The 16,976-nt window shown below is 42.2% G+C and overlaps 1 protein-coding gene across 1 annotated transcript in view; it reads right to left on the reverse strand.

Annotated features, from left to right (window-relative positions):
• The window catches only part of LOC124776560 (ATP-binding cassette sub-family C member 4-like), a 301,974-nt gene that overhangs the window by 98,393 nt on the left and 186,605 nt on the right, over positions 1-16,976 (reverse strand). Inside the window, exon 5 of the mRNA XM_047251600.1 lies at positions 13,956-14,096. Coding sequence (XP_047107556.1) covers positions 13,956-14,096 — 141 coding nt within the window. The remainder of the gene's footprint in view (positions 1-13,955; positions 14,097-16,976) is intronic.

A 16,976-nucleotide genomic window follows, 5' to 3' on the forward strand; every position in this document is an offset into this window, starting at 1 on the left:
TTTCTGTCGTTGCTACTCATTTATAGACAACCACATCATCGACAAACAGCCACACGGCTCTCCCGACGTTGTCCGCTAGATCATTTATGTACATTGTAAATGGTAACGATACCATTATACTTCCTTAAGATAGTCGTGAAATTACCTTTGCATCTATCGATTTTGTACCGCTTAGGGAGAAGTGCTGGATTCTATGTGAATGGAAGTCCTCAATCACATCACACATCTGGAACGATCTCGATAAGATCGTAGTTTGTTCACTATTTTCCAAGTTTCGAGAACAAGTATGAAGCGAAGACTTGAGAGTTACAGCACGTCATACTTTGCAGACTCTCAGAGATGCTTTCTATCATACTGTTGCAGTGAAGAGAATTAGCTATATTCATCCATAAGTTTGGACATTTCATCGGAGATATAATATATAGAGGCAAATGTTCATAGGCCCACTTTTAGCAACGTTACTCTGAACTGGACATGTCAGGGAAGCAATAAACTCAGTTATCGAACACTTCAACAGCATTCACAAAGATCAGTATTGAAATCCCCATTCAGTCGTAGATATTTAGATTTTCCGCGATTTCCCTCAGTCTCTTAAAGCAAATACCGAGATGATGCCTTCGAAAAGGGCACGATCGTTTTTCTTTCCCCATCCCTGAGCCATCTGATTTCCATCTTTACTGACATCGTCGTCAACACATTAAACTCTAATCTTCATATTTTTCCTAATTATCGCTAAACAAGGGTATTAAAGGAACCAGCGCCCTGAACAGCATTCTGCACAAATCAGTTGTTAGAGAATCATCAGCACATACAGTGGAAAATATTTACGCAGGGTGATTTTTTAATGTTTTTTGAATGCTGGTGTTAATTGGCAACTTACAGCTGGTTCTAGATTACCCACGGAACGAGTACCGAGTAACTAAGCGTGAGGGATGTTTCTCTAGCACATAAAGAGCGTTGTTTAAAGTTAAATTATTTATATGTGTGAATTACCAGGTGGTTCTCTGAGAATCACACAGGTTATTTCAGAGTGATGCAACAGGGAAATAAAGCATCATTTCGTACGAAGTATAAATACTAAGAACGTATCGGGGAGAGAGGTTAGTGTATAAGCCTCCTCTGTGGCAACACCTGTTAAAAATTGTTTACATGTACAAATGGAATAATTGATACTTCACTTACAATTCTGTAAGTATAAGGTGTTTCTTATTTTCAGTTGCTACAGCCGCAACATAAATAACAGTATCACAATAAATTTTTCATCCTGTTTACGAGTATATTCCGTAAGTCTAAGTGGAAGCATAATCTTTTTTTGTTTCATATTTAAGCGTGGTCCAGCAAAGGTCTTTTGATGTCAGTGAACCTTTATTGTTGGAAAAAATAAATTTTGAAATTTATTTATAATAATCGGATCGTTACGCATAAATGGAAAACCTACATCATTAATGACAAAACGTGATTTTCACTAAAACATTTTATGCAGTTGTGGCCTGTACATGTATCCCTAGGTACTTGACACCATTCTGACGTCTTACTGTGTGCATAACACTATTGCCGGTGTGGTTCTCGTATAAGTTGCAGAGACTTCAGGCAAAGATAATTTATACTGTAAAACAGCTTTTGCATTTACAATTATTTGCTTACATATAATAACATATTACTTATCCGTGTTCAGCTGTTGACATAAGATACAATCTGTACTACATCAGAATTAAAGAAAACACAACGAGCGTCAAAACTAGACTCAGGTCCAAAAATAATTTGTGAATTGCGTTGTTCCAAAACAATTTGAGTAATGATTTTTATGAATGACTGCAGTGGCACACATAAATGCTTAGCAGTATACTGGTCGATAGCACAGCTCAAGTAACTACACATACTGTATTTTGCAGGTGCGGGTGTAGGTTTACACATTGTCTTTCGATTTATATCTTATCTATCGGAAATGGTATAGCAGAAGAAAAAAAATATGGGAAACAATTCTTTATGGCGTTACGCAGTGTGTCTTGTCTAGTTACACTTTCCATCAGTGTACTGACTCAGTGTTTTGACAACCTAACATGACTTAGTACCTCGTGTTTATGTAATTTATTACGTTTCTCATTGAAGTTACTTCCTGTGTAGAACTGAATATATTGTGCTTTCCCAAAGTTACGAGCAATCCCATTTCTAAATTATTTAAGCAATTTTATTTAATATTTCCTCAATTGCTTTCTACCTGTCAATGTCGTCATGTTTTATGTTCTCTGCATGTAATCGTTGGGTGTAGAACGGGAAGTCTTTATGAACAGCATGTATAAGTAACAACAGAGGACGTATAATTGAAACGTGTGGGTCACCTTTATTTTGTTTGTCTTCCGCCGTGACAAATCTGAGAACACTCTTGAATACTTTTGCGTTGTTTTCGTAAGTATTAGGACGACGTCTTCAGGACAGTACCCGAGTCGCCTAGATCGTTTGTAGCCTCACTGAACCAGATGGCTGTTTTGCTGTCCACGGAAATGCAGATGCGGCGTCGTGTGACAGGTTTCCGCCAGTGCGTTGCGGTGCCCCGCCGCCGGCTCGTCCCTCTGGGGCCGCCGTGTCGCGCCGCGGGGTTCAACGACCACGCGAGCATTCCTCTGCCTCGCCGGCGGGCCCCACTAGCGCGGGGCTCAGCTGCGCGCCACAGCCTGCACTGCGTGCGCTCTGCTCCACTGCTGACGTACGCTTCTCCACATATAGAGGCCGACTATCTCCCCAACTCCTACCCGCCTTCCGTTATGAGAGCTTTGCTGGTCTCTAGACTAAACGCTGACTAGAATAGCGTACCTGGCACTCAAACAAGACAGTTAATTAAGACTTTGACACTCCAGTGCGGAATAAGCGATACATGAATAAGGCTGTACAGTTATACACCCTAAGCTTATTGAGGATATATATATATATATATATATATATATATATATATATATATATATATATATTCATTACCCATGTACGGTTGTGTGAATATTGGTGATAGTGTGGCGGGCTCTAAAACTTAGAAGTATTGCCCTAAGTTCTTAAATCGATAGTTTGTGAACTGTACAGTAAATATATGGTGCACGAGAAACAACGAATATGGAAAGGAAGGACAGAATTGTTCGGTGAATGCGCCTTTCACGATCGTAATACATCACACAGGGAGAAAGGGGAGTGTCGTGGGGAATAGTGGGCGTCGCTTATGTATATATACATCAGCGCAAAAATGCTCATATTGGACTACAAAAATGAGAATATGCTCCATTTAAAAGACTGAGACTGAAAAGTGGGGTTCCAGCTGCCTCATTCTATCTTCCTCACACCTTTAAAAATTTCTAAAAAGCTTTGGCATGCGAACATATTCGCCCTCTTTTTAACATCCGTTTCACCTCAAACTCCTACAGGCTGCCATAACTGTAACTCACTCACACCAAATAGTTCAAAAATGGTTCAAATGGCTCTGAGCACTATGGGACTCAACTTCTGAGGTCATTAGTCCCCTATAACTTAGAACTACTTAAACCTAACTAACCTAAGGACATCACACACATCCATGCCCGCACCAAATAGTCCATCGCTGTAAGTCACTTACACCCATCCACTGCCGCCTGCCCTTTCTCACTCAACCCAATTCATTGTCATTATTTCTTTATGTCCCTCCAACTGTCACTGTCTCCTGCCTCACAGCCACAGTTTGTTCTTTCGTACTACTACTGTCTCCTCTCATTGTCACTGTCTCCCTTTTGCTCTCTCTTTCGCCCAAAACCTCATTCCTTACTTCCTATTGCTGCTGTCTCTTCCTCGTTGTCATTGTCACATACCCTGTCTCTTATTATCACTGACTCTCACCTATTTCCAATTTCTCTTTCACCTTATTCCTCCCCTCCGCCTCCCCCCCCCCCCCTCCTGGCACTGTCCCCTTTACTCTTCTCCTAGGTATTTTCACCTGCCCCGAGCCATTACGGTTGGAGGAAGGCAACGGCAAACCACCTCCAAATTTGCTCCATTTGACTAAGCGGGAGGGAGTGCGTAATATTCATATTTTGACCCTGTACTGTTGGATAGTGACACTAAGACGATCCTTCTGTTGGGTATACAAATGGTCCCTAGTCCAAGTCCTATCCAAAACACTTGACTCTATCTTTTCATTACCAATAGAACCCGAGGTGTGAGCACTGGAAAATCACGTTTTTTTGCGCGCTATTTTGGAACATATTCTTGCGCATGCCGTCGCATGCGTGCCGATGCGGCTTGTTCTTCATTGCTATCCAGCGCCATACATTATATTCGTCCAAACCACAATTTTTTGACAGCTATTCTTGTACACCCCCTAGCTAAGTGGTCATCGTGGCTGACTGCCAAGTGGAGGACCCGGGTTTGATTCACAGTACTGTCAGGGATTTTTTCCTTGGTGAGAGGAGGCCAACTGAGAAGCTACTCAAGCGATCGCTAGCAGTTCCACGATGAAGAAACCTGACAACGACTGAGAGATCCGTGTGTTGACCACACATCACTCTACACAGCATCCAGTGAAGCCATTGGCAGGCGATGACACGGGGGTCTAGGTCCACAATGGGGAACTTTACTTTTATTACTTTTTGTGTCCTTCCCATAACTAATACCTAAGAGTCTGAAATTTGCATCAAGACGTAGCCGGATTGCGAAGTTTGTGGAAGGATTTCTTTCGATGGTACTTCTCATTGTAAATACCAAACTTTAATCTTCAGTTATAGAAAAACTGTGCCTCTCTGGTAGTGCAAAATAACAGAACCGTGAGTATGAAACGACAACAATCGAAGACGTTTACATTTTTACCTCATATGCTCGGATTAATTTCCAAATACTTGTTGTTCCGTTCCGAATGAGTAAACGAGCATCACAGTTGAACTCTCTGTTATGTGAAAATATACCGGTATTGTTAGGGTTGCATTCGTGTGTCACACACCCATTATTCGTGGCCGAATATTGTGCTTGTATTAGGCTACGTACTACGTGTGTAAAAAATATGTATAACCGTATGCACTGAGGTGACGAAAGTCATGGGTTAGCGACACGCACGTGTACCGATTGTGGTAGTAATGCTTACACAAGGTCTAAAAAGGCAGTGCATTGACCGAGCTCTCGTTTGTACTCAGGTGATCCATGTGAAACGATTTCCGCTCTGATCACGGCCACATAACGGGAATTAACACACTTTGAATGCGGAATTGTTCTTGGAGGTGGACCATGGGACTTACCATTTTCGAAATCGTTCGGGATTTCAGTATTCCGAAATCCACAGCGCCAAGAGAGTGCCGAGAATACCAAATTTCAGGCATTACCTCTGACCACGGACAACGCCCTGATCGACGGCCTTCCGTTAACGACGGAGAGCGTAGGCGTTTGCGTAGAGTTGTTAGTGCTAACAGACAAGCAACATTGCGCGAAATAACAGCAGAAATCAATGTGGGACATACGACGTTAATGGACTATGGCAGCAGACGACCGACACGAGTACCTTTGCTAGTAGCACGACATCGCCTGCAGCGCCTCTCGTGGACTGGTTAGATGAATCCCGATTTCAATTGGTACGAGGTAATGGTAGTGTTCGAGTGTGGCGCAGACCCAATGAAGCCATAGACAGAAGTTGTTAACAAAACACTGTGTAAGCTGGTGGTGGTTCATTAATTGTGTTGATTGTGTTAACATGTAATGGAGTGGGTACTCTAGTCCAACTGAACCGATCACTGACTGGAAATGTTTATGTTTGGCTACTCTGAGACAGTTTGCACCATTCGCGGACTTCATTTTTATGGATGAGAATGCGCAATGTCACCGGGACACAATTGTTCGTGACTGATTAGAAGAACGTTCTGGGCAATTCGAGCGAATAATTTGGTCATTCAGAATCCCAACTAACATTTATGGGAAATAATTGAGAGGTCAGCTCGTGCACAAAATCTTGCATCGGCTACACTTTCGCAATTATGTGCGGCTATTGAGGCAGCACGGCTGAGTATTTCTACAGGGGCTTTTTGAGTCCATGCCACGTAGAGTTGCTGCACTACGCCGTGCGAAAGGGGGACCGACACGATATTAGTAGGTGTGGTTCAAATGGCTCTGAGCACTATGGGACTTAATATCTACCGTCATCAGTCCCCTAGAACTTAGAACTACTTAAACCTAACAAGACAGAGAAAATCCCTGACCCCGGCGGGAATCGAACCCGGGAACCCGGGCGCTGGATATTAGTAGGTATCTCATGACTTTTGTCATCTCAGTGTATGTAAAAAAATGCATTTGTAAACTGAGGCTGTTCTGCGCCTCGCGAGGTGTTCTAGGATGACTCGATTTGAAGGCCGTTGACGGCGAAAGAGAGAATTCGCATTCCCGTCCGATACCAAGTTCTCACCATATAACCGGAGGATTCAGGATCGGCGACCACCTCATTGATTGAGTCAGTTGTAATGGTGTGTATGAAAATGGCCTTGTACGGATTGCGCTCTGCGCTGTGCAGCGTAATGCTACAGGTGGACGCCTGAGAACGAGAACTGCTCTTGCTGGTGACAGCCCGTTGCGCTCGACCGCGTAATACATCGCATAGGCAGGAGCCGCAGCAGCAGGCTGGCAGGTGGAAAGCGGGCTCTCTGCCGCTTCCGGAATGTTACCTCAACGAGGCGCCTCCAGCCTTCCAGGAACGGAGAACTGGCAGCGCCACCTCTCACGCGCCTTGCATCTAAATCATCTCCACATTGTGCGAGCACGCTGATGCTGAACTATAGTTCGAACCGGGGTTGCCATATCACTGCGTACCAGTATAAGGGAGCCATCTAATTATACGAGGCCTCATATGAATTACTCTGTGATTGACTCAGATTTATATATTTTTCTTCATTACGAGATCTTCCATAATAAACCACGCAATGCTCTAAAAATTCAATTTGGAACACGTACATGACGCTCTAACTACCGTAAAGTCACGTACAAATACTACTTGTTTGACACTGGATTCGATGAGAGTATCTGCAACTTACGTTGACTTGGTCTTGCTTTGCTTTTCTTTTTTGCTTACTTGAGCCTCAATGTACCGCTTGTTAATGTAAATATTCAATCTTCTGTATATGTCTTGTTCGTCTTGCAGATTTTTTTGCCCAGTATGATTAGTGTTTTAGTGGCGATCAGCCCAAGATGGAGCCACATTAGCATCACACTCTTTTCCTTTGCGACATCCCAGACGGCTACACTGAAACAGAGCCATGGCACCAAAAATATCGTTATTGTCTTAGATCTAATCCCATTCACACAGTCTTAGAACTGACCGCATTCACGCAAGACGTTGACCTGACCTTTCGAACGTCCTTGTTGAGTCTTTGACGTAAACTGATATGTCACCCATCTGTATTCAGCAGTGCTTTGGAGTCAGACTTTCAAAGAAATCCATCATTAGCATAGTCACCTTCTTGAAGTGATTACCAAGTATAAACTCCTGTAGCAACATGCAGCAAGAGCATTCTTGATTACAGCTTGGAAGATACGAGAAAGATATCGTTTGCTCCAGACATTAATGATATTGATTCGACATGCTGGCAGCATCGCTTTGAATCCCTCTCGACTCTCGATAGTTTGTCTAATTTAACCTTATTCATATTACAAAATTTGTTTTCTGCGTTACCAATCTGGCTTCTACTTCTCCAAAGTTTCCGTAATTCTCAGAACCTAATTTCATATCGTGTTAACAATTAAATCTAACTGTCCTTTTCCAAGTACGTTTCATGAACACGGAATAACGTCACTTCGTAATTCGACCATTTTAAAAATTTCACGTTTGTACGTGTACAGTCGCCTACTATTATCCAAAATCGATCCACCGCTAAAACTTTAACACAAATCATAATTTTTGATATAATGTATTTCAAGCCTTATAAATAGCAATGATAACTGGAATACTCTCTTCAAAATTCTGAAGGTAGGAGGAGTAAAATACAGACGATCAAGCAATAAAGGAAACCAATGAAAAATTTCGAGCAGAAATTAAAGTTCAGGGAGAAGAAATAAAGAGTTTGAAGTTTGTCAATGACTCTGTAATTCTGTCAGAGACAGCAGGGAACTTGGAAGAGCAGTTGAACGGAATGGACAGTGCTTTTAAAGGAGAATACAAGATGAACATCAACAAAAGCAAAACAAGGATAATGGAATGTAGTCGAATTAAATCGGGTAACGACGAAGAATTAGATTAAGAAACTAGACACTTAAAGTAATAGGTCAGTTTAACTATTTGGGCAGCAAAATAAACTATGAGGCCGAAGTAAAGAAGATATAAAATGTAGACTAGCAATACCAAGAAAAGCGGTTCTGTAGAAGAGAAAATCCTTAACATCGAATAGAGATTTAAGTGTTAGGAAGTGTTTTCAGAAAGTATTTTTATGAAGTATAGCGATGTATGGAAGTGAAAAATCAATGATAAACAGTTTACAGAAAAAGAGAATTCAAGCTTTTGCTGCTACAGAAGAATGCTCAAGATTAGATGGGTAGATCACGTGACCAATGGGAGGTACTGAAAAGAAATGAGGAGAAAATAAATTTGTGGCAAAACCTGACTAGAAGAAGAGATCGGTTGACAGACACATCCTGAGACATCAAGGGAGCACCAGTTTAGTACTGGAGGGAAGTGTGTTTGTGTGTGTGGGTGGGGGGGGGGGGAGTGGGGGGGGGGGGCGCTAAAAATCATAGAGATAGACCGAGAGATGAATACAGTAAAGTTGCAGCAGTTATTCGAAGATGAAGAGCATTGGACGGGATAGAGTAGCACGGAGAGCTGCATCACACAAGTCTTCGAATTGAAGACCAGAACAACAACAAACTGCACCGTCAACAATTTTTATAATACCCGTGCTGGAAAGCTACAAAGTGAGTTATAACATGTAAATAGGCGAGTCACCGTCAACAGTCTTTAAAGAGTGATGCGTGGCGTTGGGTCAGGGGTGAGAAAACCTCTGGAGTGTCCTGTTTTTGCATCAGTTCTCAAATTTATACTTATATTGAACCTGCTGTGTTCAACTTTCATTGTTCATCTTTTACTCCGTTTTGCCGGATCGAATTAGCAAGCGCATTCAGATAGACAACCCAACGAACAGATTAGCAAAGCGTGCTGCTGTCGCGCCTTCCCGGACAATTCACGTCAACGAATTGCATGCTTGTATTGACATTTGCTGCGTTACAGATGGTGCCCATACTGAAGACCTGTGACGTTTTAAAAGCTCTCTCTACTGACATGTTTTTGTGTTCTGTAGGTCTGGTAGACTTCACGCAGTCGTCTTCTGAAACCTCAGATGAATTTTGGAATAACCCAGTATGTTCTACACCTCTTTGTGTTGGAAAACGGAACGGCGGGAAATATTTTTTTCATGTATGTTACTTCTGACTACGACATTAATTAAAATAACCATACATTAATATCTTTCAATCTTAAATAAACTTTGCAGTGAATACATAGCGTGTAGTGGAGCGATCACTCTGTTGTAGAAACAATTCAAAGGCCAAGATCGCTTAGATACTGTTTACTGGATAAACGGTTTCAACACACTAAAGGTGCCATCATCGGATGTGAATGTAGATAAACAGATTCGACGATGGCACCTTTAGTGTGTTGAAACCGGTTATCCAGTAAACAGTATTTAAGCGACCTTGGCTTTTGAATTATTCCTTAAATAAATTGGTGGTCAAAGATTTAAATGCAAATTCTGTAGCTCGAAAATTTTTCTCAAAGTTCCCTTGCTAACATTGCAGTTGAGATGCGCGGCGAAAGGTGTAAAGTTTTCGAAAATTTGTTTTATCTCTGCACTGCTTATAATATCGTAGAAATTGTTGCGTAGTAATCTGTTTATCCGCAACGCCAATAGGATATGTATTTTGTCCACTTTGCGTCGTCTTCTCTGCGGTAGACACTTGATATCCATCCCAATAGGCATAGTGTCGTTCCTCACGTAAATCGCACATCATCGGCTTACTCAAATTTAACATTTTTCTTACACGTTTCATCGACTTTTCCATTAACACGTCCACTCCTCTCTCCTCATCGTCAATAATTTTAATGGCGTCAACAGCAAGCTTTCGCAGCTGCCGTGGTGTCGGTTTCCGCAGCCACTGTCCTTGCTTTTTCGGCAAGTTTGCGACGCGCATTACTTCGGACTATAACTTGGCTGCACCTTGCCGCGCAACTTAGCGATGTGGCCGGGGCCACGGATCACCGTGTCACCCGTCCAGTCCGTATTTCTTTCTGCAGGTAGCCTTGCAGCTTTAGAGGAACCCCGGGCGGAAATGTATTGTAGCCTTGTTTCTGGCGACCGGCCTTTGCCTGGATGGGACACCGCCTTCGACCAGCTTCGGACAGTTTCGGTCCCGTATAGTGCATGTACGTTTCATCAAAGGCAATACTTTGTCTGTGTGGAATACTCGTGTTTATTAGGGCCCCACATTCAATTGAATTCTGTCCCGTAGAAAGGTCTCTGCGTCGGTTCAGAGCTAAAGAGAAGGTAAGTATATAGCACCTCCAAAATTGGCGTGCGTAATTAAGTATGGAGGGAACCGACTGATCGTGTTGATTACTGTTGTACGTACTTGGTTAACTTCTTTTCAAAACTTCACGATTAGACTTGAAAGCAGGAAAAGGCCATCGTATAAAAGTATGAATTACACTCTGAAATATACAATCACGACTAAGAGTGACCCTATCGTCGACGGTGGTGTCTTTGGAGAACGAGGCGGAAATCAACTGAAAGAGAACAGGTGAAGGAATCGACCTTGTAATTTTCAAAGGAACCATCCCAGCATTCGTCTTACTTGATTGAATGATACTGCAGTAAACGTAAATCCGGATGTCCGGGCGGAGATCTCTTCATCGCTACAGATTGGTTCATTATGAACATTACAATGTTCGTGAAACCGTCATCTGTGGTAAGGAAAGAAATAAGCCGTCCCTATTGAAGAAATATGATATTTTATGTTGCGTGAAGCCATTAGGAATGGTACAGTTATCTTTAGAATTAAACAACAGGAGAACCAGTAGATATGACCAACACTTAATGGGAACTGTAACATCAGACCTTAGAGTTGAAATCGGAGGAGAGAGACAGTCTAAGACTAAAACACACGGAGAGGAAAGCGGAGAGCAATCGTGTACTTCAGCTACGTAACTGGAATTACGTAGCAACGGTGAAGACGATGGCAATTCCAAGAAAGCTCCGAGCGCCTACAAATGAATGGATGAACAACTCGACAAATGAGGTGCACGTGTTACGTGATGTATTCACCTCTCGGCCTCAACCTACCGCAACTGTTAAGTATCAGATAATAACGGTCGGTGGCTGAGTAGAGCACTGGTGAGTATTGAGATTTATCCCACTGCAGTTCCCTGATGTTGCAGGCTACATTTTCTATATTTTTTCCTTTTATTCCTTACGGCGTCGAGTTTTGCTTTTCCTTTCACAACACTGAAGTCACACTGTGAAGTCTCTGTGGTAATGGGATCAGCACACTACACACCAAAAGAGACCGTCCTATAAAAGTGTGAATTACATTTTGAAGTATACATCCACGCCTGCGAATGACCCAATGGCTATCTGAAACTCGGCACAGTAAGGATGACTGCGATAAGCAAATGCGCAGTTTAGTTCTACATGTGAGCGCTGTTATTGGTAATTATGGAGATTGAAGAAGAGGAGCTAGAAACTTCGTGCCAACTCTTCTCGAATAACATGACAGGAGCCACCAAGTGTTAGTGTGACTACTTCTAGAGTATTGTTACAGTGTTTGGAGTCATTATCAAGTAGGTATGACAACAGACGTCCAAAGATATGGGAGAAATGCTGCTAAGATCGTAAGGCGTTGGTATAGCCCATACGAAAGTGTAACAGGAGACTTAAACGGGAATCATAGGAGGAAACACGACGTAGTTCTCGCGAAATTTTGTTCGAAGAAGATACTGCCAGTAACATATATCGATGGTAGGCAATTAAAACCTCGTGTAACTCCATTTGTCTGTGAAAACCTCGTAATTCCAGTAACCAGTAAATCCATTATCAAAGAGAGATTTGAAAGTGCACGAATTTCTCTCACCTGTCGATAACTAAGCTTCTGATATAAAGTTTCACATGTAGCAACTTTATCTATATCATATTATTTTTAAGACCGTTTTTGCTTCTCCTGTAAAATTTAACAAAATGGAGTTACGAGGTTTTCATCGCTTATCATTGATATCTCGTCCAGAAGTCGTGTGAATAACGTAAGAGCGCTTACAGAGGCAGATAATCAATCATTTTCTCCTCGTTCGATATATGTGAATGAAATAGGAAAGCAAATAACTAACGTTTGTGTGACGTACCCTCCGCCATGCACTGCACAGTGACCTGCGGATTTTTTATGTTGATTAGATACAGATTAACTATAGCCATCGACAGTGTTATATGTTCTCATTGTACACTTTACCCTTGACATGACTCCCGGCATAAATCCTGAGGATTAAGTTCAGGTGATGGACTTTTGAGCCTTGCTCGACCTATCCATCTTTGACCACAATGTAGGAAGGAAGGAAGAATTTAACGTTGTGTCGACTGTGAGGTCGTTAGAGACGGAACACAGTTTCAGACTGCGAAAGGATGGGGAAGGAAATCGGTCATGCCCTTTTCAAAGGAACCATCCCAGCATTTGCCTGGGGCAATTTAGGGAAATCACGGAAACATCGATGGCAGGATATGGATTTGAACCGTCGTCCACCCGAATGTGGGTTCAGTGTGATAACCAATGCGGCACCTTGCTCGGGACCATATTGGCTTGTTACACCAACAGCAAAATGTGCCGGTGCCCCATCGTGCTTCCACTCCACAACCTTGGGCCATGGGTGAATTATGAGAACAACTGCATAAGGACTTCATCGAAAAGTTTACATTTTCAATCCGTTTTTATTAACTAGGACGATATTTCTTCCCGAAGTCAGTGTCGGCTCTTTGGTTGGTTGGTTTGTGGGGGTTAAAGGGACCAGACTGCTACGGTCATCGGTCCCTGTCGGCTCTTTATCACACACTACATTTGTCTCGCAAACAACTCATTTGAAGACCCATGATTACTGGAACGCTTTTCCTTGCATTACTGTATATTTTCACTCCTGTCACTTCTTGCTATTAGTTATGATTACCCTAAATCACTACTTAATGGCTCTGAGCACTATGGGACTTAACTTCTGAGGTCATCAGTCTCCTAGAACTTAGAACTACTTGAACGTAACTAACCTAAGGACATCACACACATCCATGCCGGAGGCAGGATTCGAACCTGCAACCGTAGCGGTCACGTGGTTGCAGACTGTACTTAATGTAATCCCATAACATTATGCAGAGCAAACAGGTACTCATTCGTCCGAAGGCTGTTGGCAGATTGTCACACAATCGTGCTCATTCGCTCGCACTATATAGTGTGCACGCCAAATGGCATATGAATGTGCAAAAAGCAATCGATTACAGAATTCTGAAGTTACGTGAGAATCTGTAAAACTGTCACATGAACCAATAATAAAAAGTCTGAACACGTTCTGTGATGTGTGTTGTGAATTCAGTAGCCGTCCGGGGTGGCCGAGGGGTTCTAGGCGCTACAGTCTGGAACCGCGGAACCGCTACGGTCGTAGATTCGAATCCTGCCTCGGGCATGGATGTGTGTAATGTCCTTAGGTTAGTTAGGTTTAAGTAGTTCTAAGTTCTAGGGGACTGATGACCTCAGAAGTTAAGTCCCCTTGTGCTCAGATTCATTTGAACCATTTGAATTCAGTAAAGCGTTGTATGCCAGTTACAGTTACTGGCAGAAACGAATTGTCCATAAAGACACTGTAAGCAGAGACGCGCTCTCAAATGATGACCAGAAATAACTCATTACAACGACGCAACAACGCAGTATGTTGTCTACTACTGCGGCACTGAGCGACTTACCTGATGACGAGGCACTGGATGGCCAACATGATGCCGTAGACGGCGTACTGCAGCCAGAAGGCGCGGAAGATGGCGCTCAGCAGGCTCGGCTTCTTCCCCTTCCCTGCTTGCCTCGCCTTCGCGATCTCCTTCTTCCATGCTCTGCAAAAACACATAACATGATATATCCTGAAATAATAACAACCGTGCAGATCTCTTTTCTCTTGTTCCCTTACATATTTCCTCGTGTTCTGTTTTACTTCCTGGCTTTAGTGAATTCTTTCGAAAGATAACAGTCTGTTACACAAGGTAGGCACAGTATAGTAAGTGATCAATTGATCGACTGTGGTTCCTTGCATATACTGATAGATACATGTAGTCTCACTAAAACATCATCTTCTAGTGTGGAAAAAAATAAATTATTAAAATAACTTAGGGAATACAGACGGGTAACATTGTCGACAACCGCAGATATTTCGACGGGTGAACACCCCGTCACTTTCAAGCTACAAATGCAGCAACAGAGAGGTGTGAAACGAAATTTAAATCCTCCTTAGGTGGAGCTGCGGGGTCGAGACTCATAATACGGCGAATGCAGAAAGCCAACACGAACATCGTAAACATCTAGCGCCATCACACCGTCAAACATAACGAACTATTGACTAGTGATGGCCAAAGGAATCGCTGAGTTAAGAAAAAATCTACGGATATCAGTCACCGAATGCTGACCCCTATAAGGACTGGACCAGAGGTGGGATTCTTTCTATATTTCGGTCAGGGAGCCTGAAGATGACGTAATTTAGCGCTGAAACTGGCTGCTGAAATAAAATAACTGGAAATTTAGACGGCTGAGGGTTTTTTGATTCTACGTTTTATACTGAACAGCCGAGGTCCCGCAACCATCAGCGTAAGTATGGACTTACAAAACAGTTTGATGATGTTTCTTTGATGTTAACAGCGCTCTACAAAGGCATATATGTGAGCCATACCTAAGAGTTCTGGGAGTATTTGTACATGATATAATATTTCAAGAGAGTAGACTAAAAATTCCACCGTGACTCGATAGCATGGTGACAGCGAGATATAACGTCAAACTATAAATTTAAATGTCCGGTATTCGATCGACAATGGCCTTCGTAATTTTTAAAAAACTTAAATACACAGCCTTACGATTATTTTCTTTGTCAGCTGGCATAACGTCCACTTCTGGCTTTGCTCTGTGTATGCCAAAAACTCTTCCCTCTGTGCTGTATCTGTATACGAGAGAGCAACAGCTATATTACGAACTATGTCAACGTGTTAGTTACTGCTTCCTAATAAGGAGCCCAGGTAAAGAGTTGCACCCAGTGATCGGTGTACCGTATGTCTTGGCAGGTCCTTCACCTTTGACAGAGGACCTAAACTTACCCATTATTATCCTAGGAAAGCACAATCTCTCCATTTCTCTTCGCTTTAGGTAATCACGTGAAGATTAATGACCGATGTCAAGGATAAATATTGATCGGTGACAGCATAGCACAATAACAGATATATATATGAATGATTATTCGCATATTTAGTATTACGTCTCCTATTATGCTGACGGAAAATAAAGACTGATGTCTGTCTAGATGTTTCCACACCGAGAGTTATCTCTTAATAAATGAAAACTCTCGTGTCTGCATTTTGTGGTGAAGGCTACTTGACTGCGGATTTCAGGGAAACCGTTTTCGCTATTGGACTGGTTTTGGCATGTGTAGTAAGAACTACGTATTCCCTTGAGGCGTCAGGACAGCTGCATCTACCTTGAACTCAAGTAGTATTGGCTTCTACGTCGGGGAATGGGAACCATAAATTACAACGGCCTCTTGAATGTAAAGCATCATGCAAAGCTCTTTCGTAATGAATTGCAATTCTGCGCAACGAGATGATAGCTGTGCTTGTTTGCTCGTTGACCTGCCGTTTCATGTTACACTAAACGGACGATAAACGGCGTGTTTTTTTAACCGGTTCTTTCTGGCGCGGTCACTTTGGCCACAATGCCTCCACTCACAATGTGCTCTATACCCTGCTAGCTACCTCTGTTGGAAAATACCATGGATACTCACCGTGGAACTCTTTGCTAAATCTCTACTGATGTACGTTACATGTTAAGATTGACTAATTTACTCCAGCTTCTTCATAGTGATATTGTCCACATATGGAAGAAAGTGGAAAATATACCAAAAACAATATACGTTAGTCATTAAAACTATTCCTAATCAAGGTAACAATATTTCTGATTATACAATAGAGATTTTTTTACGCTCATAAGCAATTGGCGGTACAGTTGTGTTATTAGGCTTCAATCGAATTTGAGTTATTAAATAACTTGTTAATGTATCTAACAATGATACGCAAATACTCAATATTCCTTTACGGTTTTTTCGTGTAAATCAAGCAACGGATTTCCGCTTACATTGTCGTGCGTCATCGGCAGGGTTCGTCTCACGTATTTCATGTTATTTCTACCGGTTTCCTAATAGCAGAAAGTGTGTTAAACAAATTCGAAAAATTTCGCTTCGTTATACATATTCTACTGGTATATGATGGGAGGCTGTAGCCATGACGACTGTTAGGTTTCGAAATACTAGTGCACCAAATTTTTTACAGCAATTTACACTCCCATTCCTCATATTTGGACTTAGATTTCGTTAATGGACATGTTATGCAATACTAAATCTCTGTGATATTAGTGGAGTTACCCGGCCGGATAGCCGTGTGCGTTAAAGCGCCCGCTTCCGGAACGGGAAGATGCGTCGGTCCTGAGTCGAGTCCATAAGTGGAAAACAGAAAGGAAAGTAGTGAACACATGTGGACTGTGTCTGTAAACAGTTAGGGGTCTCGCGAAAACATGCTGGTCCAAGTGATTTGCCTGGATACATAGTGCAAAATCGAAAACAACGAGGGTATAGGCTGCGGTTAGATTAACTGATTTCTGTACTCATCCTGAGAGTATATAACAGCACCGATGATAGTGGTCAGCAGAAGGTAAAAAATCATCGTGTATAAATAAGGGAGTTC

The sequence above is a fragment of the Schistocerca piceifrons genome, chromosome 2 (genome assembly GCF_021461385.2).
Source record: "Schistocerca piceifrons isolate TAMUIC-IGC-003096 chromosome 2, iqSchPice1.1, whole genome shotgun sequence".
NCBI lineage: Eukaryota > Metazoa > Arthropoda > Insecta > Orthoptera > Acrididae > Schistocerca > Schistocerca piceifrons.